This window comes from Bombina bombina, chromosome 4 (genome assembly GCF_027579735.1).
Source record: "Bombina bombina isolate aBomBom1 chromosome 4, aBomBom1.pri, whole genome shotgun sequence".
In the NCBI taxonomy this organism is placed as follows: Eukaryota; Metazoa; Chordata; class Amphibia; order Anura; family Bombinatoridae; genus Bombina; species Bombina bombina.
Genome location: NC_069502.1, coordinates 1,233,289,571 through 1,233,316,050, shown reverse-complemented (window position 1 = coordinate 1,233,316,050; position 26,480 = coordinate 1,233,289,571). Strand labels below are relative to the sequence as shown.

The 26,480-nt window shown below is 40.6% G+C and overlaps 1 protein-coding gene across 1 annotated transcript; it reads left to right on the top strand.

Moving 5' to 3' along the window:
* The first annotated feature begins 893 nt into the window (after positions 1 to 893).
* On the top strand, positions 894 to 25,045 carry LOC128658290 (TRPM8 channel-associated factor homolog). Its single transcript, XM_053712824.1, has 3 exons — positions 894 to 960; positions 7,473 to 8,092; positions 24,031 to 25,045. The coding sequence occupies exons 2-3, from the start codon at positions 7,476 to 7,478 to the stop codon at positions 25,043 to 25,045; spliced, it is 1,632 nt and encodes a 543-aa protein (XP_053568799.1). The 5' UTR covers positions 894 to 960; positions 7,473 to 7,475.
* The last annotated feature ends 1,435 nt before the right edge of the window (positions 25,046 to 26,480 follow it).

Below are 26,480 nucleotides of genomic sequence, written 5' to 3'. Positions count from 1 at the left end.
TCACACCTAGTCATGCAGCTTTTGGCACTCACACCTAGTCATGCAGCTTTTGGCACTCACACCTAGTCATGCAGCTTTTGGCACTCACACCTAGTCATGCAGCTTTTGGCACTCACACCTAGTCATGCAGCTATTGTAACTCACACCTAGTCATGCAGCCATTGTAACTCACACCTAGTCATGCAGCCATTGTAACTCACACCTAGTCATGCAGCTATTGGCACTCAGACCTAGTCATGCAGCTTTTGGCACTCAGACCTAGTCATGCAGCTATTGGCACTCAGAGTTAGTCATGCAGCTATTGGCACTCAGACCTAGTCATGCAGCTATTGGCACTTAGACCTAGTCATGCAGCTATTGGCACTCAGACTTAGTCATGCAGCTACCCGTACTCAGACCTAGTCATGCAGCTATTTGCACTCAGACCTAGTCATGTAGCTACTGGCACTCAGACCTAGTCATGCAGCTACTGGCACTCAGACCTAGTCATGCAGCTACTGGCACTCAAACCTAGTCATGCAGCTACTGGCACTCAGACTTATTCATGAAGTGTCATGGATTTGATGCATATACTCTGTCCCTTTAATTCCTCACTATAAAACTCTCCTCCACCTTACCTACCTTGCTTAGTAATTTGGATTAACAAGTGTGATTCAGCCTGCAGATTCTTGCAGAAACTCTAAGCCTCCCAAAGGAGCTACTACAGCTACAGCTCATACTCTTCCTCTCACAGTTTACAAGCTAAGTATTGTCTGCTTTGCAAACTTGTATGCTCCATTTACTTCATCTGCATTTGTCTCAAGTTTCATTTCAACTTCTCTGCTGTTTGATTAACTTTACCGTGCCACATAAGGATTGCATTTACCCTTATCATTATAATTTCTACAGTTTCCTATTGTCTCAGATCTGTGGTGTGTTACTCCCAGCTCATCAGCAAACAACTCCTTTACAGCAGCTGCGGTCAGTAAGTAAATTCTACAGCACCAGCTAAGGACTATTTCAAGTAAGATTCTCTAAAATACATATTTCAGTCTGCACTGTGTTTATCCTATGCTAAATCCCTGCTTGTATTTAACTTACTGCACATATTTACTTACCTGACCTGAACTATATGCTAATTGAGGTCATTCTGTTTAAATCATCCATCTAATACATCTGCTGTGTCTGAATCTGTAAAAGCAAGTTAAAACTTAACAGGTTCAAGTTTAACTTTAGTCACTACTACTCATTCTGATTAACGTCTTACCTTTTGAGTCTCAGTTTGTGGAATTGAACATATGAATTGAAAAGCTATCTTACAATACTCATACTTAAAGAGACAGTAACCTCTTTTATATCTCTGCAAGATTTACAGCTACTTGTTTAACTACAATTTCAATATTGTTTTCCTATACATAAATCTAGTCATGCAACTATTGGCACTCAGATCTAGTCATGCAACTATTGGCACTCAGATCTAGTCATGGCACTCAGATCTAGTCAGTCAGCTATTGGCACTCAGATCTAGTCATGCAACTATTGGCCCTCAGATCTAGTCATGCAACTATTGGCACTCAGATCTAGTCATGGCACTCAGATCTAGTCAGTCAGCTATTGGCACTCAGATCTAGTCAGTCAGCTATTGGCACTCAGATCTAGTCATGCCGCTATTGGCCCTCAGATCTAGTCAGTCAGCTATTGGCACTCAGATCTTGTCATGCAACTATTGGCACTCAGATCTAGTCATGCAACTATTGGCACTCAGATCTAGTCAGTCAGCTATTGGCACTCAGATCTAGTCATGCAGCTATTGGCACTCAGATCTAGTCATGAAGCTATTGGCACTCAGATCTAGTCATGCAGCTATTGGCACTCAGATCTAGTCATGCAACTATTGGCACTCAGATCTAGTCATGCAACTATTGGCACTCAGATCTAGTCATGCAACTATTGGCACTCAGATCTAGTCATGCAACTCCCAAAAAAATACACAAAAAATTGCCCTAAGAATCACATTTTGCTGGGCCCTAAAGTGATCAGCAATTTCACTTAAAAAAAAATAAAAAAACGAGGGGCGGAGTCAACCGTCGAGCTGAGCAGATGCAGACATCAAGAGCTCCTGCTCTAATAACTTGTTAAAAGCCACAAAATAGCCCCAAAAATGCCTATCTAAATGGCAAAAAGAATGCAGGACTTACCACTACTCTCCGCAGTGTACATATGGGAGTAACTAACAAGAAAATTTAACGATAACGGCAGGAGACAATGACGGCAAGTGCATAGCAACTACCATGATAGCGACGAGCAGACCATGCAAAGGAACCTTTCAGCCTTGAACCTAACGACACCCAGCTCCTAGACCCATCCCTGCGGCTCACATACTGAGAGTAGAGCAGATACCACATTGACTTAAGAAGATGGGCTCTGTCCTTATAGACGCGTTAACTGCGTTGGGGCACCGCATGGACGCCCAGTTTCAAGTCCTATCCCAAAGCCTGTCACTCAGACAGGAGATATCTACCAGCCTTTCAGAGAAGGATCTCAATACCTCATTACCTTGGGTTAGCTACCCATGCCGACAGGACAAGATGGCTGCTGTGATCAAACAAGGCCCTTCCACATTGCCCGGGTGGTCTGACGTCACTCCCGATTCCACCACTACTCACCCGGCTCCTGTCCCGGAGTGGCTGACTGGGGTGGGGGTTGGAGTAGATGCAACTGCACCTCACACTTCAACAGTTGATCTTTCTGATCCCGGATGCTTCCGAACAGTCCTAGCTCCAACCATCACTGACGCCATGAAAGATACAGGCGACCCATGCAGGCAAGCAGCTCGGAACTTGGACGCACCGCTTCCAGGGCTTGCCGCATGGGAGAGGGAGGTTCGAGCTGCAGCCTTGGCTTCCATCCGCGACCGAGGTACTTCGGTCAGCTCTCCTCTGCAGATGCACCGCTCTGACAACGAGGCCTCTTTAGAGACCCACGGCAGCCCCCTCAATGGCCATAAAACGGGAATAGGTTAGAAAGGACTCTACCGCTTACTCAAAGACCTTCTCCTTCAGTCACTAAGGATTGGGCATATGGCTGAGACTCTTCTAAAAATCTGTGACGCTGCGATACCATTGTTAACTCTAATGCTCCGTCAAACTCTAACAACTGAGACACTAGTGCTCTTTCACTCATGCATCCTGTTATACATAGAGTGGTGAATAGAGTACAAATACTTTTTGTTTATGAGACTATATGTTGTAGATGCTTTACTTAGTGCCATTTATATTACTGTTTTATGCCTAGTTTATTAAGGTTCTTACTGCCACTTGAAAATGGGGTTTAAGCTTCCTTATTTGGAGCCAAATATTTAGCAATGATACTTGATTTACCAAGGTGTACTTAATTTGGGATGCTTATCAGTATGATGCTATTAGGCTGAAACATAGGATAAAAACTCCCTTTTATGGTCATCTTTTTGTTAGCACATAACATTATATACATAAAATTATACAATTGTTATTCTAATCTTAATAGAAAATTGGAGCTGGGTTAATTTAGTGTGTCTAAACTAGTTTTGCACTCAAATGTTTTGGATGTGTAATAGGCATATGTGTGTACATGAGCATAAAAGTTCACGCACCTAGCATCTTAAAAAAAAAAAAGACCATCAGCTATAACACCTATTGGCAAACAATAGCGTAAACTGGCGCATTAATATTGAAACTCTAGCTTAGTTAACACACTGCGACACAGCTTGCGCTAGCTCAGGCCAATGTTTCTTTATGTATTCCCTGCCTTTCATAACTGTACATGATGGTTTAAATTAGATAATGCACTATAATTTAGTACTAGGACCCACATGAAAATAGTTATAATGGTTGCTGTGCTTGTGTGTGGGAAAAGTTTTAAGTATCAGCGATACTAATATTGCAAGATGTAGCACTTAATTATAGCATCCATTAGTGAATAGCAATATATAGTACGCTTGATGAATTGGCTTGTATGCAATGTTTAGACTCCCATATCATTTGACAGATATTAGGTATACTTTGTATGCTTCAATACTGCCTCTATAATATCTGTTCATTTCACTGCACTCACATGGGAGTATAGTGGGGTAGAGATGTTTTTATTCCATTATAAGTATAGGTAGATTTAACCCTATCGTCACTCTGGTGACCAGAATTCATAAACTCAACCTTATAGCTTTTCAAGGTCTCTTCCCTAGACACTCCCTATATTAACCACTATAAGCCCACAGTTTCCCACAGCTGCACTGATAGTCTATTAGGCTAGTTATTATTTTTATTACTAAATAGTAGGTAGGGTTCAACCATAGCTAGGCATTAATAGTTAAATCCCTCTACCTCTGCAGTTGGTTCAGTAGCTCTTTTAGTATGCTGAGGTTATTTATGTATATGTATAGTTTGGAAGATGCCCCTTCACATGGCATAAACTACGTGCTAATGTCCCTCCCTCCACATAATGTCACTGAGAGATACTCACTTATTTTATAGATAGCAAATTTATTTCTATTACATGATGGATTGTGACTTGGCTGTCTTCTGCTTAACTATGACTCCTCTCTATATGACAATGTTATGCTCCCTGCATATCCTCATTTTGATCATTGCTTTTGGTACCTTGATAGCTTACATAGACCCATAACTAACCTCATCCTTTTGCCCCATCACAATAGGCTCCGCCCTCCCTGCTTTTTCCTCCCCCTCCCCTCCTCCTCCATAATTCAAGTGGTTCTGGCCCACTGCAACCCCTCTTCTTTCAGGTTCTCTGTGACCTCCTTGTGGTCTTCCTCAATACTAACTCCCCACATTAAGATAGGAATTTCTACTTTACTCATCACATAAGGGTGGAGATTAGATTCTAATCACTAAAACATAAAATGAAGTCTCATCACTATTTGCCCAAACTTATATTTGATACCTCTCTAGACATAGAATGGGTTCCTATTGGTTCAGGCCAACCTTTCAATATTGCTATTGTTATGACTATTTCTGTAAAACCTAAAACTCTGGATTCAATTCGCTGCCTGGTATAGTTACTCCCTCACCAGCCACATGGATAACCCATATGTCATATCACTGCGTGTTATACTTAGATGTCGATCTAATGCATGGGCAAATGTTGTATTTTGTATTTCTTTGTTTGTTGAAACTTCAATAAAAAATATTTTAAAAAAAAATAAGAGCAATATTAGTTCCATAATCTAACCACAAATACCAATTTGGTGGATGATCATATGAACAAGCAAGTGTGCTATTTATAATGATTACTTTATTTTCCTCTTAAGCGTCCATTTCAGGTTTATTGTTAGTCAAATTTGGTTGATACAGAAAGCCTTATGTTTACTATTATTGTTATACCATATTCAAGCACAGATATTGTTAGAAAAAGCCAGTCAATACTACTGTTAATAGTTGTTATGGATATTCCCTTTAATAGTGCAGTTGTTTTACTGTGTGTGTTTTTTTAAGATTATGTTATCTGTTCCTTCTGTTTCTTCTTTTAATCATAATAAAGAAAACAGTATTTGGCACAAGTTAAAAAAAAAAAAAAAAAAAAAAAAATAAAAAAAAAAAACATTTAAAAAAAATTAAATCTGGCTCCTAGGCAGCGCTCCTCTTTCATCTTCATCCATGGTGGTGCTCCGCTGGGGCTTTCCTCTTCTATTGCATACTGAAGCTTGAATGTGAGGTTCTCCCTTTATATAAGTGCGCCCTTCCATTTCTATTGTCTGATTTTTTAATTCATACTCCAATCAGCCAATAGAAAAAAACTTGTTTGTTTTTTTCTTCATTCATCAGGTAGAAGACATGATGTAGACATAGAAGTTCTCTGGGAGGTAGTTGGCCATTCCAGGGGAGTAACCTGTATTTTAATTGGGATACATCTTGAGGCAGCCACCTTTCCACTCTCCTCATGACAGTAAGCATGCACACTTGCTTATTGAGCATCTTAATGTAACCCAGCCCTTCCACTACTATGCAGTGCAAGTCCTAGGCATCGCTCCTTTTCCATCTTCATCCATGGTGGTGCTCCACTGGGGCCTTCCTCTTCTATTGCATACTGAAGCTTGAATGTGAGGTTCTCCCTTTATATAAGTGTGCCCTTCCATTTATATTGTCTGATTTTTTAATTCATAGTCCAATCAGCCAATAGACAAAAACTTGTTTTTTTATTCTTCATTAGTCAGGTAGAAGACATGACATAGAGATAGAAGTTCTCTGGGAGGTAGTTGGCCATTCTAGGGGAGTAACCTGTATCTTAATTGGGATACATGATGAGGCAGCCAACTTTTCACTCTCCTCATGACAGTAAGCATGCACACTTGCTTATTGAGAATCTTAATGTAACCCAGCCCTTCCACTACTATGCAGTGCAAGCGAATTTAACTGCAACAAACTACAATGTGTGGGATTATGGGACCCCAAAATTTAGAAACAAAGATATTTTTTTAGGTACTCTGGAAAAAGCTAAAACTGCCTATTGATTAATTCTTTGTGTGCAGCAGAGCAAGATCTAGTGACAGTCTTACCATCATCACTGGCTCTCTTGTTCTCACTCTTTGTCTTTGCTATACAATATTGTTGTGTCTAACGACAACTAAACACAAACTGCAATCACAAAAGCTTCTGCTCAGGAAGTGCAGTGTGTAATGTACATCTTTATGCAGAGCAGTTATGTTACTGCAGCACACATTTTCAAGTGTTGTTCACCATTACTTATGTATGTTAGTAAATTAAACTGTTGACTCTCTGATCGTGCTTTTTGACCACATGACCAGCTCATGTATGTCTCCTCACATCACTGGTGTGTTACCCAGCCTTCCCAGTAATCTACGCCAACTTGGCTACTCAGGGAGGGGGAAGATGAAGTGGTGGCAATTGGGGACTGCAGACTCTATAATTAGGACAGCCCTTAGAGTTTAGGACTGTCCTGCACAAATCGGGACAGTTGGGAGGTATAAAATCTTATACCAACATCCCATTACCGCATTTTCTTCTGATTTATCTGAATAAAATATTTAAGTATTATCTGATCCAGTAAGCTAGTAATGGCATGGATGTTTTTTAAGATAATATTTATTAAGCATTAAAACAAAAATTAAATCAAATCATTAGAATACACAAGGGATCAGAAGGGATATAAAATATCACTGCAAATCTAGACCCAATAAAATTAGAATTGGGTTGATAGGTAAGATAAGTTTGTTCTCTTGCGTTTTTCCACTAAATATTATTTCTTCAAAATGCTGAAATATGGATAATGAAGCATAATTATGTGTCTACACATTAGTGAAATTACAGTAATATAGATAAAACATAGTCAAGTGCATAAACCATAAAGAAAATAAACTGGGGGGACGAGAAAAAAATGTAATCTAATGATTTTTTTTATTTTAGGAATTAGTTGAACTATTTCTGATATTTTTTTTTTAAACTGATCCTATAATCCCTAAAACATATTTATTTCTGTTGCAGATAATGGCTGAACATATCCCCACTATGCAGGCATCTTACAAGGCGCTTGTAAAAGGCATTACGTCTTTAGATTTTGGCAATAAAACACCTTGTATCCTGTACCTTACAACTGAGAAAGCGTTTCCACTGCTTGTCGATTCTGCTGGGGAAACTCTCATTGCAGCCTCACGGTTTGGTCAAGGGAAAGTGGTCATTTTACCCAATAAAGAATATCTCACCATGCCCTCATTTCTCCCATTCTTACAAAATGCTGTGACCTGGTTAAAGCCCCCCAGTGTCCCTGAGGTTGGGGTGCAGTCATCATTTGCCTCTTTGGCTAAGTTCCTCACCAGTAAGGCTCACAAAGTTCAGACTAGCGACACATTTAACAAGTCATATGGAGTTTACTGTACACATGCTGATGACAAATCCCAGGAGCTTGTAGCTTTTATTAAGAATGGTGGAGGGCTTCTTATCGCAGGACAACCAGATCCCACCGCTGCCACCAATGATGCTGATGTCTTTGAAGCCTATTCTGGGAATAAAATAACAGGAGTCACTGGAATTCAATTCTCCAAATTACAGTCTAAGGCTGGAGTTTATCCATTCACAGAAAATATCCCATTATATATACTGAAAGTGTGAGTACATCTTCATATCTTAAGTAAACTTGTAAATATGTATTTTAATTTAATTTTAATAAGTTATTATAGCATTGAATTTCAATTCTACAAATTGTATATATATATATATTTGTAGACAAAGTGCACTACAAACGTTTCAATCAGCTGCCTTGGGTGCAACAAACAGTATGTGTAGACAGGTAGAAGAAAGTTCACTCCAAAGGACTTACTTGTAGATCCACTTTATTTGTGAACGTTTTTGAGCCAAACTAGCTCGTCCTCAGACAAACAGTCCTTTGGAGTGCACTTTCTTCTACCTGTGTCTCTCTATCTATCTATCTATCTATCTATCTATATATCTATCTATCATTATTGTGAGTCGCACAAAGAAGTTCACAAGGACAAGATAATTAAACTGCTAGAACACAAACTACAAGTTGGGCATTAAGAAAATATTTAGAGTTCATTTGAACAAACGAAAGGTAAATACTGCACCCTACACTTTCAATGAAGAAACTATGGCCTAGATTTAGAGTTTTGCGGCCAAAGGGGTGCGTTAGCTATGCATGCTTTTTTCTGGCTGCACCTTTTAAATACCTCTGGTATTGAGAGTTCACAGAATGGCTGCGTTAGGCTCCAAAAAAGGAGCGTAGAGCATATTTACCGCAACTTCAACTCTCGATACCAGCGGTGCTTACGGACGCGGCCAGCTTCAAAAACGTGCTCGTGCACGATTCCCCCATAGAAAACAATGGGGCTGTTTGAGCTGAAAAAAAAACTAACACCTGCAAAAAAGCAGCGTTCAGCTCCTAACGCAACCCCATTGTTTCCTATGGGGAAACACTTCCTACGTCTGCACCTAACACTCTAACATGTACCCCGAGTCTAAACACCCCTAACCTAACACTTATTAACCCCTAATCTGTCACCCCCGCTATCGCTGACCCCTGCATATTATTATTAACCCCTAATCTGCCGCTCCGTAAACCGCCGCTACTTACATTATCCCTATATACCCCTAATCTGCTGCCCCTAACACCGCCGACCCCTATATTATATTTATTAACCCCTAATCTGCCCCCCACAACGTTGCCTCCACCTGCCTACACTTATTAACCCCTAATCTGCCGAGCGGACCGCACCGCTATTATAATAAAGTTATTAACCACTAATCCGCCTCACTCCCGCCTCAGTAACCCTATAATAAATACAGGTGGCCCTCGTTTTACAACGGTTCAATTTACACCGTTTCAGAATAACAACCTTTTTTTCCAGTCATGTGACTGCTATTGAAAAGCATTGAGAAGCAGTGCATTTATTAAAATAGCCAATAGGTGGAGCTGTCCGCTTGTGTTGCAGCAAAGCCAAACAAGCTGAAATTAATCAGTTTAACCAGGCCTGAGCTATCGAGTAGATTTCAAAGGAACAAGATCTTCCTGTCTATAAATCAGTCCAGATTGGAATGCATAGAAAGAACTGTTTGCAGAAAAATGCAAGTGAAGTCTGTGTTGTGTGATTATTTTATTAAGTTTATAATGCTGTTTAGCAAATCTTTTGTTCATTTAACTTAGTTAAATTATATATTCTGTGTTGTGTGATTATTTTATAAGGTTTATAATGCTGTTTAGCATTTAAAGTCTTCATTTCAAAGCTTTAAAAATAATGTATTAGGTGTTACTTATGACAATTTTGAGAGGGGCCTGGAACCTAACTCCCTCACTTCCCATTGACTTACATTATAAACTGGGTTTCAATTTACAACAGTTTCTATTTACAACCATTCCATCTGGAACCTAACCCCGGCGTAAACTGAGGGCTACCTGTAGTATTAACCCCTAATCTGCCCTCCCTAACATCGCCGACACCTAACTTCAAACATTAACCCCTAATCTGCCGACTGGAGCTCACCGCTATTCTAATAAATGTATTAACCGCTAAAGCTAAGTCTAACCCTAACACTAACACCCCCCTAAGTTAAATATAATTTAAATCTAACGAAATTAATTAACTCTTATTAAATAAATTATTCCTATTTAAAGCTAAATACTTACCTGTAAAATAAACCCTAATATAGCTACAATATAAATTATAATTATATTATAGCTATTTTAGGATTAATATTTATTTTACAGGCAACTTTGTAATTATTTTAACCAGGTACAATAGCTATTAAATAGTTAAGAACTATTTAATAGCTACCTAGTTAAAATAATTACAAAATTACCTGTAAAATAAATCCTAACCTAAGTTACAATTAAACCTAACGCTACACTATCAAAAAATTAATTAAATACAATACCTACAATTACCTACAATTAAACCTAACACTACACTATCAATAAATTAATTAAATACAATATCTACAAATAACTACAATTAAATAAACTAACTAAAGTACAAAAAATAAAAAAGAACTAAGTAACAAAAAATAAAAAAATATTTACAAACATTAGAAAAAAATTACAACAATTTTAAACTAATTACACCTACTCTAAGCCCCATAATAAAATAACAAAGACCCCCAAAATAAAAAAATGCCCTACCCTATTCTAAATTACAAAAGTTCAAAGCTCTTTTACCTTACCAGCCCTGAACAGTGCCCTTTGCGGGGCATGCCCCAAAGAATTCAGCTCTTTTGCCTGTAAAAAAAAACATACAATACCCCCCCCCCAACATTACAACCCACCACCCACATACCCCTAATCTAACCCAAACCCCCCTTAAATAAACCTAACACTAAGCCCCTGAAGAGCTTCCTACCTTGTCTTCACCTCGCCGGGTATCACACCGATCCGTCCTGGCTCCAAAATCATCATCCAAGCCCAAGCGGGGGCTAGACATCCATCATCCGACGGCTGAAGAGGTCCAGAAGAGGCTCCAAAGTCTTCATCCTATGCGGGAAGAAGAGGCGATCCGGACCGGCAACCATCTTGATCCAAGCGGCATCTTCTATCTTCATCCGATGAGGACCGGCTCCATCTTGGAGACCTCCACCGCGGACCCATCTTCTTCTTCCGACGACTTCCCGACGAATGACGGTTCCTTTAAGGGACGTCATCCAAGATGGCGTCCCTCGAATTCCGATTGGCTGATAGGATTCTATCAGCCAATCGGAATTAAGGTAGGAAAATTCTGATTGGCTGATGGAATCAGCCAATCAGATTCAAGTTCAATCCGATTGGCTGATCCGATCAGCCAATCAGATTGAGCTTGCATTCTATTGGCTGATCGGAACAGCCAATAGAATGCAAGCTCAATCTGATTAGGGGTTAATACTTGAAGTTAGGTGTCGGCGATGTTAGGGAGGGCAGATTAGTGGTTAATACTATTTATTATAGGGTTATTGAGGCGGGAGTGAGGCGGATTAGGGGTTAATAACTTTATTATAGTAGCGGTGCGGTCCGCTCGGCAGATTAGGGGTTAATAAGTGTAGGCAGGTGGAGGCGACGTTGTGGGGGGCAGATTAGGGGTTAATAAATATAATATAGGGGTCGGCGGTGTTAGGGGCAGCAGATTAGGGGTACGTAGGTGGCGGCAGTGTACGGAGCGGAAGATTAGGGGTTAAAAAATTTAAATATAGTGGCGGCGATGTGGGGGGACCTCGGTTTAGGGGTACATAGGTAGTTTATGGGTGTTAATGTACTTTAGAGCACAGTAGTTAAGAGCTTTATAAACCGGCGTTAGCCCAGAAAGCTCTTAACTACTGACTTTTTTCTGCGGGCGGGAGTTTTGTCGTTAGATTTCTAACGCTCACTTCAGCCACGACTCTAAATACCGGAGTTAGAAAGATCCCATTGAAAAGATAGGATACGCAATTGACGTAAGGGGATCTGCGGTATGGAAAAGTCACGGCTGGAAATTGAGCGTTAGACCCTTTCCTGACTGACTCCAAATACCGGCGGTAGCCCAAAACCAGCGTTAGGAGCCTCTAACGCTGGTTTTCACGGCTACCGCCAAACTCTAAATCTAGGCCTAACACTCGTATTAGATGTTTAAGGTTAAGCATTGTGCTTAAAGGGACATAATACTCATATGCTAAATCACTTGAAACTGATGCAGCATAACTGTAAAAAGCTGACAGAAAAATATCACCTGAGCATCTCTATGTAAAAAAGGAAGATATTTTACCTCACAATCTCCTCAGCTTAGCAGAGTAAGTTCTGTGTAAAAAGTTATACTCAACTGCTCCCAGCTGCAGGTAAAAATAAAAAAAATGAAGAAATGAACAGCAGCCAATCAGCATCAGCAGTGCTGAGGTCATGAACTCTTTTACTGTGGTCTCATGAGATTTGACTTAACTCTCATGAGATTTCATAGTAAGCTTCCTTTACCTGATTGGTGAAATAATATGAGAGTGCACGAGGCTCATCCCCTAAGCTGTCCCAGGACAGACACACTAAAATGCTGCTTAGAAATCCTTTACAATGGGAGGTGGCTACTGAGGAACTTTTGAGGTAAAATATCTTTCTTTTTTACATAGAGATGTTCAGGTGATATTTTCTAGTCAGCTTTTTACAGCTATACTGCATCACTTTCAAGTGTTTAAACATTTGGGTATTATGGCCCTTTAAGTAATAATGAAATGCCAGTAATAAGAACCAAAGTTTAAAACTCTGGTAAAGTCATTGTGATTTCTCATGCAGACATCATTAACACAAAACTGGCACCTTAGGATTTATTCTGAAATGAATTTCAAGATGTTTTACAAAGGAACTTTTGTGCATACGTCAGTTATAGTTGCAGAACACTCAATAACTAATATCAATACTACATAAATCATGACTGCAAAATCAAGAAAAAAGATTGTACAAAGGACTGCATACATTTATTACCAGTGTCATTTTGATTTACAGTATTTTCCAAATATAAAATGTAAGAACATCATGGCTTTGTGCTGAAGGGTGTTTGTTAATTTTTAATATCCACTGTACAGTTTATAAAAAAATATCAAGATAAAAAATGTGGGTAAGAAACAAGTGCCTTTTTTATTTTGTATTGTAAAATTGTGTGAATAACCTCTCACAAATCAGAGTTATACAGACACATTCATGTACTGAGAGGGTCTAATAGGCACAGTCAGGTAAATAACAGGTTATACAGACACATTCATGTACTGAGAGGGTCTAATAGGCACAGTCAGGTAAATAACAGGTTATACAGACACATTCCTGTACTGAGAGGGTCTAATAGGCTCAGTCAGGTAAATAACAGGTTATACAGACACATTCCTGTACTGAGAGGGTCTAATAGGCACAGTCAGGTAAATAACAGGTTATACAGACACATTCCTGTACTGAGAGGGTCTAATAGGCTCAGTCAGGTAAATAACAGGTTATACAGACACATTCATGTACTGAGAGGGTCTAATAGGCACAGTCAGGTAAATAGCAGGTTATACAGACACATTCATGTACTGAGAGGGTCTAATAGGCACAGTCAGGTAAATAGCAGGTTATACAGACACATTCATGTACTGAGAGGGTCTAATAGGCACAGTCAGGTAGATAACAGGTTATACAGACACATTCATGTACTGAGAGGGTCTAATAGGCTCAGTCAGGTAAATAACAGGTTATACAGACCCATTCATGTACTGAGAGGGTCTAATAGGCACAGTCAGGTAAATAGCAGGTTATACAGACACATTCATGTACTGAGAGGGTCTAATAGGCACAGTCAGGTAAATAACAGGTTATACAGACACACTCATGTACTGAGAGAGTCTAATAGGCACAGTCGGGTAAATAACAGGTTATACAGACACATTCCTGTACTGAGAGGGTCTAATAGGCACAGTCAGGTAAATAACAGGTTATACAGACACATTCCTGTACTGAGAGAGTCTAATAGGCTCAGTCAGGTATATAACAGGTTATACAGACACATTCATGTACTGAGAGAGTCTAATAGGCACAGTCAGGTAAATAACAGGTTATACAGACACACTCATGTACTGAGAGGGTCTAATAGGCACAGTCAGGTAAATAACAGGTTATACAGACACATTCATGTACTGAGAGGGTCTAATAGGCCCAGTCAGGTAAATAACAGGTTATACAGACACATTCCTGTACTGAGAGGGTCTAATAGGCACAGTCAGGTAAATAGCAGGTTATACAGACACATTCATGTACTGAGAGGGTCTAATAGGCACAGTCAGGTAAATAACAGGTTATACAGACACACTCATGTACTGAGAGGGTCTAATAGGCACAGTCAGGTAAATAACAGGTTATACAGACACACTCATGTACTGAGAGGGTCTAATAGGCACAGTCAGGTAAATAGCAGGTTATACAGACACATTCATGTACTGAGAGGGTTTAAAAGGCTCAGTCAGGTAAATAACAGGTTATACAGACACATTCATGTACTGAGAGAGTCTAATAGGCACAGTCAGGTAAATAACAGGTTATACAGACACATTCCTGTACTGAGAGAGTCTAATAGGCACAGTCAGGTAAATAACAGGTTATACAGACACATTCCTGTACTGAGAGGGTCTAATAGGCACAGTCAGGTAAATAACAGGTTATACAGACACACTCATGTACTGAGAGGGTCTAATAGGCACAGTCAGGTAAATAGCAGGTTATACAGACACATTCATGTACTGAGAGGGTTTAAAAGGCTCAGTCAGGTAAATAACAGGTTATACAGACACATTCATGTACTGAGAGGGTCTAATAGGCTCAGTCAGGTAAATAACAGGTTATACAGACACATTCCTGTACTGAGAGGGTCTAATAGGCACAGTCAGGTAAATAACAGGTTATACAGACACATTCCTGTACTGAGAGGGTCTAATAGGCACAGTCAGGTAAATAACAGGTTATACAGACACATTCATGTACTGAGAGGTTCTAATAGGCTCAGTCAGGTAAATAGCAGGTTATACAGACACATTCCTGTACTGAGAGGGTCTAATAGGCTCCGTCAGGTAAATAGCAGGTTATACAGACACATTCCTGTACTGAGAGAGTCTAATAGGCACAGTCAGGTAAATAACAGGTTATACAGACACATTCATGTACTGAGAGAGTCTAATAGGCACAGTCAGGTAAATAGCAGGTTATACAGACACATTCATGTACTGAGAGGGTCTAATAGGCACAGTCAGGTAAATAGCAGGTTATACAGACACATTCATGTACTGAGAGGGTCTAATAGGCACAGTCAGGTAAATAGCAGGTTATACAGACACATTCATGTACTGAGAGGGTCTAATAGGCTCAGTCAGGTAAATAACAGGTTATACAGACACATTCCTGTACTGAGAGGGTCTAATAGGCTCAGTCAGGTAAATAACAGGTTATACAGACACATTCATGTACTGAGAGGGTCTAATAGGCACAGTCAGGTAAATAACAGGTTATACAGACACATTCATGTACTGAGAGGGTCTAATAGACTCAGTCAGGTAAATAGCAGGTTATACAGACACATTCCTGTACTGAGAGGGTCTAATAGGCTCAGTCAGGTAAATAGCAGGTTATACAGACACATTAATGTACTGAGAGGGTCTAATAGACTCAGTCAGGTAAATAACAGGTTATACAGACACATTCATGTACTGAGAGGGTCTAATAGGCACAGTCAGGTAAATAACAGGTTATACAGACACATTCATGTACTGAGAGGGTCTAATAGGCACAGTCAGGTAAATAACAGGTTATACAGACACATTCATGTACTGAGAGGGTCTAATAGGCACAGTCAGGTAAATAGCAGGTTATACAGACACATTCATGTACTGAGAGGGTCTAATAGGCACAGTCAGGTAAATAACAGGTTATACAGACACATTCATGTACTGAGAGGGTTTAAAAGGCTCAGTCAGGTAAATAACAGGTTATACAGACACATTCCTGTACTGAGAGGGTCTAATAGGCTCAGTCAGGTAAATAGCAGGTTATACAGACGTATTCATGTACTGAGAGAGTCTAATAGGCTCAGTCAGGTAAATAGCAGGTTATACAGACGTATTCATGTACTGAGAGGGTCTAATAGGCACAGTCAGGTAAATAGCAGGTTATACAGACACATTCCTGTACTGAGAGGGTCTAATAGGCTCAGTCAGGTAAATAGCAGGTTATACAGACACATTAATGTACTGAGAGGGTCTAATAGACTCAGTCAGGTAAATAACAGGTTATACAGACACATTCATGTACTGAGAGGGTCTAATAGGCACAGTCAGGTAAATAACAGGTTATACAGACACATTCATGTACTGAGAGGGTCTAATAGGCACAGTCAGGTAAATAACAGGTTATACAGACACATTCATGTACTGAGAGGGTCTAATAGGCACAGTCAGGTAAATAACAGGTTATACAGACACATTCCTGTACTGAGAGGGTCTAATAGGCACAGTCAGGTAAATAGCAGGTTATACAGACACATTAATGTACTGAGAGGGTATAATAGACTCAGTCAGGTAAATAACAGGTTATACAGACACATTCATGTACTGAGAGGGTCTAATAGGCACAGTCAGGTAAATAACAGGTTATACAGACACATTCCTGTACTGAGAGGGTCTAATAGGCACAGTCAGGTAAATAACAGGTTATACAGACACATTCATGTACTGAGAGGGTCTAATAGGCACAGTCAGGTAAATAGCAGGTTATACAGACACATTCATGTACTGAGAGGGTCTAATAGGCACAGTCAGGTAAATAACAGGTTATACAGACACATTCATGTACTGAGAGGGTCTAATAGGCTCAGTCAGGTAAATAACAGGTTATACAGACACATACCTGTACTGAGAGGGTCTAATAGGCACAGTCAGGTAAATAACAGGTTATACAGACACATTCATGTACTGAGAGAGTCTAATAGGCACAGTCAGGTAAATAACAGGTTATACAGACACATTCCTGTACTGAGAGGGTCTAATAGGCTCAGTCAGGTAAATAACAGGTTATACAGACACATTCATGTACTGAGAGGGTCTAATAGGCTCAGTCAGGTAAATAACAGGTTATACAGACACATTCATGTACTGAGAGGGTCTAATAGGCACAGTCAGGTAAATAACAGGTTATACAGACACATTCATGTACTGAGAGGGTCTAATAGGCACAGTCAGGTAAATAACAGGTTATACAGACACATTTATGTACTGAGAGGGTCTAATAGGCACAGTCAGGTAAATAGCAGGTTATACAGACACATTCCTGTACTGAGAGGGTCTAATAGGCACAGTCAGGTAAATAACAGGTTATACAGACACATTCCTGTACTGAGAGGGTCTAATAGGCACAGTCAGGTAAATAACAGGTTATACAGACACATTCCTGTACTGAGAGGGTCTAATAGGCTCAGTCAGGTAAATAACAGGTTATACAGACACATTCATGTACTGAGAGGGTCTAATAGGCACAGTCAGGTAAATAGCAGGTTATACAGACACATTCATGTACTGAGAGGGTCTAATAGGCACAGTCAGGTAAATAACAGGTTACACAGACACATTCCTGTACTGAGAGGGTCTAATAGGCTCAGTCAGGTAAATAGCAGGTTATACAGACACATTCCTGTACTGAGAGGGTCTAATAGGCACAGTCAGGTAAATAACAGGTTATACAGACACATTCATGTACTGAGAGGGTCTAATAGGCTCAGTCAGGTAAATAACAGGTTATACAGACACATTCATGTACTGAGAGAGTCTAATAGGCACAATCAGGTAAATAGCAGGTTATACAGACACATTCATGTACTGAGAGTTTCTAATAGACTCAGGCAGGTAAATAACAGGTTATACAGACACATTCATGTACTGAGAGAGTCTAATAGGCACAGTCAGGTAAATAACAGGTTATACAGACTTATTCATGTACTGAGAGGGTCTAATAGGCTCAGTCAGCTAAATAGCAGGTTATACAGACACATTCATGTACTAAGAGAGTCTAATAGACTCAGTCAGGTAAATAACAGGTTATACAGACTTATTCATGTACTGAGAGGGTCTAAAAGGCTCAATCAGGTAAATAACAGGTTATACAGACACATTCCTGTACTGAGAGGGTCTAATAGGCACAGTCAGGTAAATAACAGGTTATACAGACACATTCATGTACTGAGAGGGTCTAAACGGCTCAATCAGGTAAATAACCGGTTATACAGACACATTCATGTACTGAGAGGGTCTAAAAGGCTCAATCAGGTAAATAACAGGTTATACAGACGTATTCATGTACTGAGAGGGTCTAATAGGCACAGTCAGGTTAATAACAGGTTATACAGACTTATTCATGTACTGAGAGGGTCTAATAGGCTCAGTCAGGTAAATAACAGGTTATACAGACACATTCATGTACTGAGAGAGTCTAATAGACACAGTCAGGTAAATAACAGGTTATACAGACACATTCATGTACTGAGAGAGTCTAATAGGCACAGTCAGGTAAATAACAGGTTATACAGACACATTCATGTACTGAGAGGGTCTAATAGGCACAGTCAGGTAAATAACAGGTTATACAGACGTATTCATGTACTGAGAGGGTCTAATAGGCACAGTCAGGTAAATAACAGGTTATACAGACACATTCATGTACTGAGAGGGTCTAATAGGCACAGTCAGGTAAATAGCAGGTTATACAGACACATTCATGTACTGAGAGGGTCTAATAGGCACAGTCAGGTAAATAACAGGTTATACAGACACATTCATGTACTGAGAGAGTCTAATAGGCACAATCAGGTAAATAGCAGGTTATACAGACACATTCCTGTACTGAGAGAGTCTAATAGGCACAGTCAGGTAAATAACAGGTTATACAGACACATTCATGTACTGAGAGAGTCTAATAGGCACAATCAGGTAAATAGCAGGTTATACAGACACATTCATGTACTGAAAGGGTCTAATAGGCACAGTCAGGTAAATAACAGGTTATACAGACACATTCATGTACTGAGAGGGTCTAATAGGCACAGCCAGGTAAATAGCAGGTTATACAGACACATTCATGTACTGAGAGGGTCTAATAGGCTCAGTCAGGTAAATAACAGGTTATACAGACGTATTCATGTACTGAGAGGGTCTAATAGGCTCAGTCAGGTAAATAACAGTCAGGTAAATAACAGGTTATACAGACACATTCCTGTACTGAGAGAGTCTAATAGGCACAGTCAGGTAAATAACAGGTTATACAGACACATTCCTGTACTGAGAGGGTCTAATAGGCACAGTCAGGTAAATAGCAGGTTATACAGACACATTCCTGTACTGAGAGGGTCTAATAGGCACAGTCAGGTAAATAACAGGTTATACAGACACATTCATGTACTGAGAGGGTCTAAAAGGCTCAGTCAGGTAAATAACAGGTTATACAGACACATTTATGTACTGAGAGGGTCTAAAAGGCTCAATCAGGTAAATAACAGGTTATACAGACGTATTCATGTACTGAGAGGGTCTAATAGGCTCAGTCAGGTAAATAACAGTCAGGTAAATAACAGGTTATACAGACACATTCCTGTACTGAGAGAGTCTAATAGGCACAGTCAGGTAAATAACAGGTTATACAGACACATTCATGTACTGAGAGGGTCTAATAGGCACAGTCAGGTAAATAACAGGTTATACAGACACATTCATGTACTGAGAGAGTCTAATAGGCACAGTCAGGTAAATAGCAGGTTATACAGACACATTCATGTACTGAGAGGTTCTAATAGACTCAGTCAGATAAATAAAAGGTTATACAGACACATGGGGGTCTCCACTTCAGCCACACTCCTAGGTCTGTTTCCTGTACTGAGAGAGTCTAATAGGCACAGTCAGGTAAATAACAGGTTATACAGACACATTCCTGTACTGAGAGAGTCTAATAGGCACAGTCAGGTAAATAACAGGTTATACAGACACATTCATGTACTGAGAGGGTCTAATAGGCACAGTCAGGTAAATAACAGGTTATACAGACACATTCATGTACTGAGAGAGTCTAATAGGCTCAATCAGGTAAATAACAGGTTATACAGACGTATTCATGTACTGAGAGGGTCTAATAGGCTCAGTCAGGTAAATAACAGGTTATACAGACGTATTCATGTACTGAGAGGGTCTAATAGGCTCAGTCAGGTAAATAACAGTCAGGTAAATAACAGGTTATACAGACACATTCCTGTACTGAGAGAGTCTAATAGGCACAGTCAGGTAAATAACAGGTTATACAGACACATTCATGTACTGAGAGGGTCTAATAGGCACAGTCAGGTAAATAACAGGTTAAACAGACACATTCATGTACTGAGAGAGTCTAATAGGCACAGTCAGGTAAATAGCAGGTTATACAGACACATTCATGTACTGAGAGGTTCTAATAGACTTAGTCAGATAAATAAAAGGTTATACAGACACATGGGGGTCTCCACTTCAGCCACACTCCTAGGTCTGTTTCCTGTACTGAGAGAGTCTAATAGGCACAGTCAGGTAAATAACAGGTTATACAGACACATTCCTGTACTGAGAGAGTCTAATAGGCACAGTCAGGTAAATAACAGGTTATACAGACACATTCATGTACTGAGAGGGTCTAATAGGCACAGTCAGGTAAATAACAGGTTATACAGACACATTCATGTACTGAGAGAGTCTAATAGGCACAGTCAGGTAAATAGCAGGTTATACAGACACATTCATGTACTGAGAGGTTCTAATAGACTCAGTCAGATAAATAAAAGGTTATACAGACACATGGGGGTCTCCACTTCAGCCACACTCCTAGGTCTGGTATTGACAAGGAGGTGGTGTAGGTATTTTACTTTCCTCTCGTCGCACCTTTCAACAAATACATCCTATCTCTTCCCTCACTTTTCCCTCATTCGAAACCCACATGATTCGCTTATTTTCCCCTCTCTCTGTACGTGTTGCAGTCATATACCGACCCCCCCTGGCTCCTCAACTCAATTTCTAGATCACTTGGCTGCCTGGCTACCCTATTTCCTTTCCTCAGACACCCCTGCCCTCATTCCTGGCGACTTCAACATCCCCCTTAACAATCCCACTGCCTCATCTGCTAAACAACTTCTGCAACTCACTTCCTCTTTCGGTCTGTCACAATGGACTGATTCTCCCACTCACAAAGACAGTCACTCTCTTGACCTGATCTTTAGCTATCGATGCACTCTCTCAAACTTCTCAAACTCCCCTTTTCCTCTTTCCGACCACCATCTCCTTACCTGCAACAAATCATTCCTTCCTACAACTCTCCCACCTTCTACTCCTCACACCAAACTTCACAGAAGCATTATGTCTTTAGATCAGCAACAACTTGCTAATTCCCTTAAACCACTCCTCTCATCCTTCTCCTCCTTTTCCTGCTCTGAACAATCTATCTGCCACTATAAATCCACCCTTATATCCGTCCTTGACAATCTCGCCCCTCTTACCACTGCTCGGAAATCACACATTCATCCCCAGCCCTGGCATACTCCTCTGACACGGTACCTACGCAGATGTTCCCGTACTGCTGAACGGCATTGGAGAAAATCACGGAGTTCAGCTGATTTTCTTCACTACAAATTAATCTTGAACTCCTACTACTCTTAATCTCCACAAGCAACACTACTTCTCTACTCTTATCTCTAATCTTTCTTCAAACCCAAAACGTCTGTTCTCCACTTTCAATACTCTCCTCCGCCCTCCCCCACTTCCTAATACAACTTCTCTGTCAGCTCAAGACTTTGCCAGTCACTTCATTAACAAAATTGACTCCATCCGACATGAAATCGGCTCTCAACATAATTCCATTCTCTCCCCCCTCAAATGCTCTCACTCAACCACAACCCTTATAACCTGAAACTTAGTTCATTCTCCCCTGTTACTGAGGAAGAAGTTTCAGCACTTATACTGCGCTCTCACCTCACTACCTGTCCCCTTGACCCTATCCCCTCACAGCTACTCCCCTCCCTCTCTGCTACCCTTACCCCTATACTAACACACATTTTCAACCTCTCCCTCAGCACTGGTACATTTCTCTCATCGATGAAACATGCACTGGTCACACCTATCCTCAAAAAACCTTCCCTTGATCCTACCTCCCCATCCAACTACCGCCCTATTTCCCTCCTACCTCTTGCTTCAAAGCTTCTTGAAAAACTAGTATATGCACGCCTATCCCATTTCCTTACGTTAAACTCCCTTCTTGACCCGCTGCAATCTGGATTTCGTCCCTATCACTCCACAGAGACAGCTATTGTTAAGGTCCCCAACGACCTACTTACAGCTAAATCTAAAGGCCACTTCTCTCTGCTTATCCTCCTTGATCTGTCCGCAGCCTTTGACACTGTCGACCACCCTCTTTTGCTCCAAACCCTCCAATCCTTCGGCATCTGTGACACAGCCCTTTCATGGCTCTCTTCCTACCTATCAAACCATACCTTCAGTGTAGCCTTCTCTGGGGCCTCCTCTGCCCCGTCACCACTTTCTGTCGGAGTACCGTAAGGCTCTGTCCTCGGTCCCCTTCTCTTCTCAATCTATACGTCATCAATAGGTTCCCTAATTAAGTCCCACGGTTTCCAATATCATTTGTATGCCGATGACACCCAAATCTACTTCTCTGCACCAGACCTACCTCCTTCCTTGCTAACCCGTGTCACTAACTGTCTTTCTCACATCTCTTCCTGGATGTCCTCTCACTACCTCAAGCTAAATCTCTCCAAAACTGAGCTCCTCATTTTCCCCCCTTCTTCCAAAATTTCCACCCCCAATATCTCTATAACTGTCGACAACTCCATCATTACCCCTACCCCGCATGCCCAATGTCTCGGGGTCACATTTGACTCAGATCTTTCCTTCACTCCTCACATTCAGTCCTTGGCTAAAGCCTGTTGCTTCCACCTTAAAAACATCTCTAAAATTAGACACTTCCTTACACAAGACACAACTAAGATTTTAATCCACTCTCTCATTCTTTCCCGCCTTCATTACTGCAACTCTGTCCTTTCTGGTCTCCCCACCTGCCGCCTAGCTCCTTTACAATCCATTATGAATGCCTCTGCCAGACTCATCTTCCTTACACGTCGCTCTTCATCTGCTGCACCTCTCTGCCAATCCCTTCACTGGCTTCCTCTTGCCTCTAGGATCAAACACAAAACTCTCACTCTTACATACAAAGCCCTCAACTGCACTGCTCCCCCCTACATCTCAGACCTTGTCTCCAGATACTCTCTCTCCCGTCTGCTTCGCTCTGCTCATACCTCCTCCTCTCTGGTCACCTCATCACACTCCCGTTTACAGGACTTCTCCAGACTGGCTCCCATCTTGTGGAACTCTCTGCCTCGCTCCACAAGACTCTCTTCTAGTTTTAAAAGCTTCAAGCGCTCCCTAAAGACTCTACTGTTCAGGGATGCATACAACCTACGCTAACCTTTCCTAATACCAGTTCCTCTCCTCCACTGTAATCCCCTGAACCCCCTTAGCATTTAAGCCTAAAAGTCCAGCTGTTTGTAGATCACCTTCTTAAGAGCTGACTACAACAGTGCAACTCTTGGTAGGGCCCTCTACCCATTTGATCCCTATAATTGTTTTGTTGTACTCCCCCTTTGCTTATAGCGCTGCGGAATCTGTTGGCGCTCTACAAATAACCGATAATAATAATTCCTGTACTGAGAGGGTCTAATAGGCACAGTCAGGTAAATAACAGGTTATACAGACACATTCATGTACTGAGAATGTCTAATAGACTCAGTCAGATAAATAACAGGTTATACAGACACATTCATGTACGGAGAGGGTCTAATAGGCTCAGTCAGGTAAATAACAGGTTATACAGACACATTCATGTACTGAGAGAGTCTTATAGGCTCAATCAGGTAAATAACAGGTTATACAGACACATACACAGTACACTTGTAGTCTAGCTCTGTATGTGATAGCCGTATAAGTGCTTTCTGGTCATATAACACTTATGTATTCTTCTTTCTTTCAGAAATGAGACCATAATTGCTCCTCACATGAATTCTCTTCGCAAGGATGCTTATAATTCAGAAGTGAAATCAACTGCTAATTCATCTCCGCTTTTTGTTTATGGTTCCCATTCCTTCCCTCTTTTTCAAACTAAGGATGGTGGCAACTTTGTTGCAGGAGCTATGTACGGAAGGGGACGAGTGCTGGTCATTAGTCATAAGGACCTACTTACTTTTCCAGAATTCAAATCATTTCCTGAAAAAGCCCTTGATTGGCTTGATGGTGGTAGGAAAGGCAAGGTGGGTTTCACAGATAATATGTCTCATTTACGTGACATTAACATCAATCTTAGTAAAGTTGAGAAACCCATCAAGATCCCAAACCTGGACCCATCTCTCAGTGTAATATGCTGTGACGCATACACTGAGCAGGACACTGACAAGATTCTGGAGTTTGTGGCAGAAGGTGGTGGCCTACTTGTTAATGGACATGCCTGGACCTGGATTGTTAACAACACTAAGAAGAATCCATTAACTGATCTTCCTGCTAACAAGATACTTTGGAATATGGGTATCATTATTCCAGGTGGCAGCGTAAAAGTTAGTGACTATGAACCAATGAATTCTAAAGACTTCTCCTCATATTACAATTTCCTGAGTATTCTTAAGCTACTTGAACGTTTTACTAAAAAAGAAGACACTAAGATATTTAATTCGACCCACGTCTCCTGGTATCCTATCATCAGCCTAGATTTTAATTCACTTTTGAAGATGTCACAGGAGAATAACCTGCAGATTAGGTGTATATTTGACTTAATAAACAAAATATTCTCAAATCTTGATGTTCCAAATCTGCCAATTAATATAAACAACAAGAATGCCTGTTTATTGCATCTGCAAACCCTCTATTACAATCAGTATGCCACAGAGGAGGAGAGTAAACCAGAATGGATGAAGATAACCCCCATCCCACCAAACAGCCCTGTGGAAAATGTACTTATAGATGGTAACAACAAAGGTAAGTGTGATTGGGTGTGATGGAAATCATTATGTCAGCTTCTAACTTATATATTGGTATTTGGTTACTGTTTCCTGAGCCTTTACTATGTACATTGTGACCCCTTTAAGAAGCTGCAAAGGCAGATTCAGGGCCTCAGTGTTTCAGACTCATGTGAGTGGTCTACAAACAGCAACATTTCGGGACACCTCCCTTAATCATGCTATCAAACAAACGGCTAGATTATGAGTTGTGCATTAGGGTAAAAAAGCAGTGCTAAGAGGTCCTAACGCTGCTTTTTTACGCCCGATGGTATTAAGAGTCTTGAAGGTTTAGGGTCACCGCACACTTCTTTGGCCTTACCGCAAAACGACTTACGTAAACTTCGTAAAGTCTTTTTTCTATGGGACTTCCATAGTGCCGGTATTACGAGTCTGTCCTGGGAGGCCAAAAAGTGAGTGGTACACCCTACCCCGTCAACAGTCCTAACGCATTTAAAAGTCAGTAGTTAAGAGTTTTATGGTACAATACCGTAACATAAAACTCATAACTAAAGTGCTAAAAAGTACACTAACACCCATAAACTACCTATTAACCCCTAAACCAAGGCCCTCCCGCATCGCAAACACTATACTAACATTTTTAACCCCTAATCTGCCGCTCCGGACACCACCGCCACCTACACTATATTTATTAACCACTAATCTGCTGCCCCCAATGTCGCCGCAACCATTTCTATCAGCCAATCGGAATCTAAGGGATGCCATCTTGGATGACGTTACTTAAAGGTACCTTCATTCATCTTTAGTCACCGGATGAAGAGGATGCTCCGCATCGGAAGTCTTGAAGATGGACCTGCTCCGTGCCGGATGGATGAAGATAGAAGATGCCATCTGGATGAAGACTTCTGCCCGTCTGGAGGACCACTTCGCCCGGCTTGGATGAAGACTTCTCCCGGTAAGTCGATCTTCAGGGGGTTAGTGTTAGGTTTTTTTTAATGGTGTATTGGGTGGGTTTTATTTTTAGGTTAGGGTTTGGGCCTGCAAAAGAGCTAACTGCCCTTTTAAGGGCAATGCCCATCCAAATGCCCTTTTCAGGGCAATGGGGAGCTTAGTTTTTTTTAGATAGTATTTTATTTGGGGAGGTTGGTTGTGTGGGTGGTGGGTTTTACTGTTGGGGGGGTTGTTTGTATTTATTTTTTTTAACAGGTAAAAGAGCGGATTACTTTGGGGCAATGCCCCGCAAAAGGCCCTTTTAAGGGCTATTGGTAGTTTAGTTTAGGCTAGGGTTTTTTTTTATTTTGGGGGGGCTTTTTTATTTTGATAGGGCTATTAGATTAGGTTTAATTAGTTTAAATATCTTAATTTGTTTATTTTCTGTAATTTAGTGTTTGTTTGTTTTTTGTACTTTAGCTAATTTAATTTAGGTAATTGTATTTAATTTAGTTAATTTATTTAATTATAGTGTAGTGTTAGT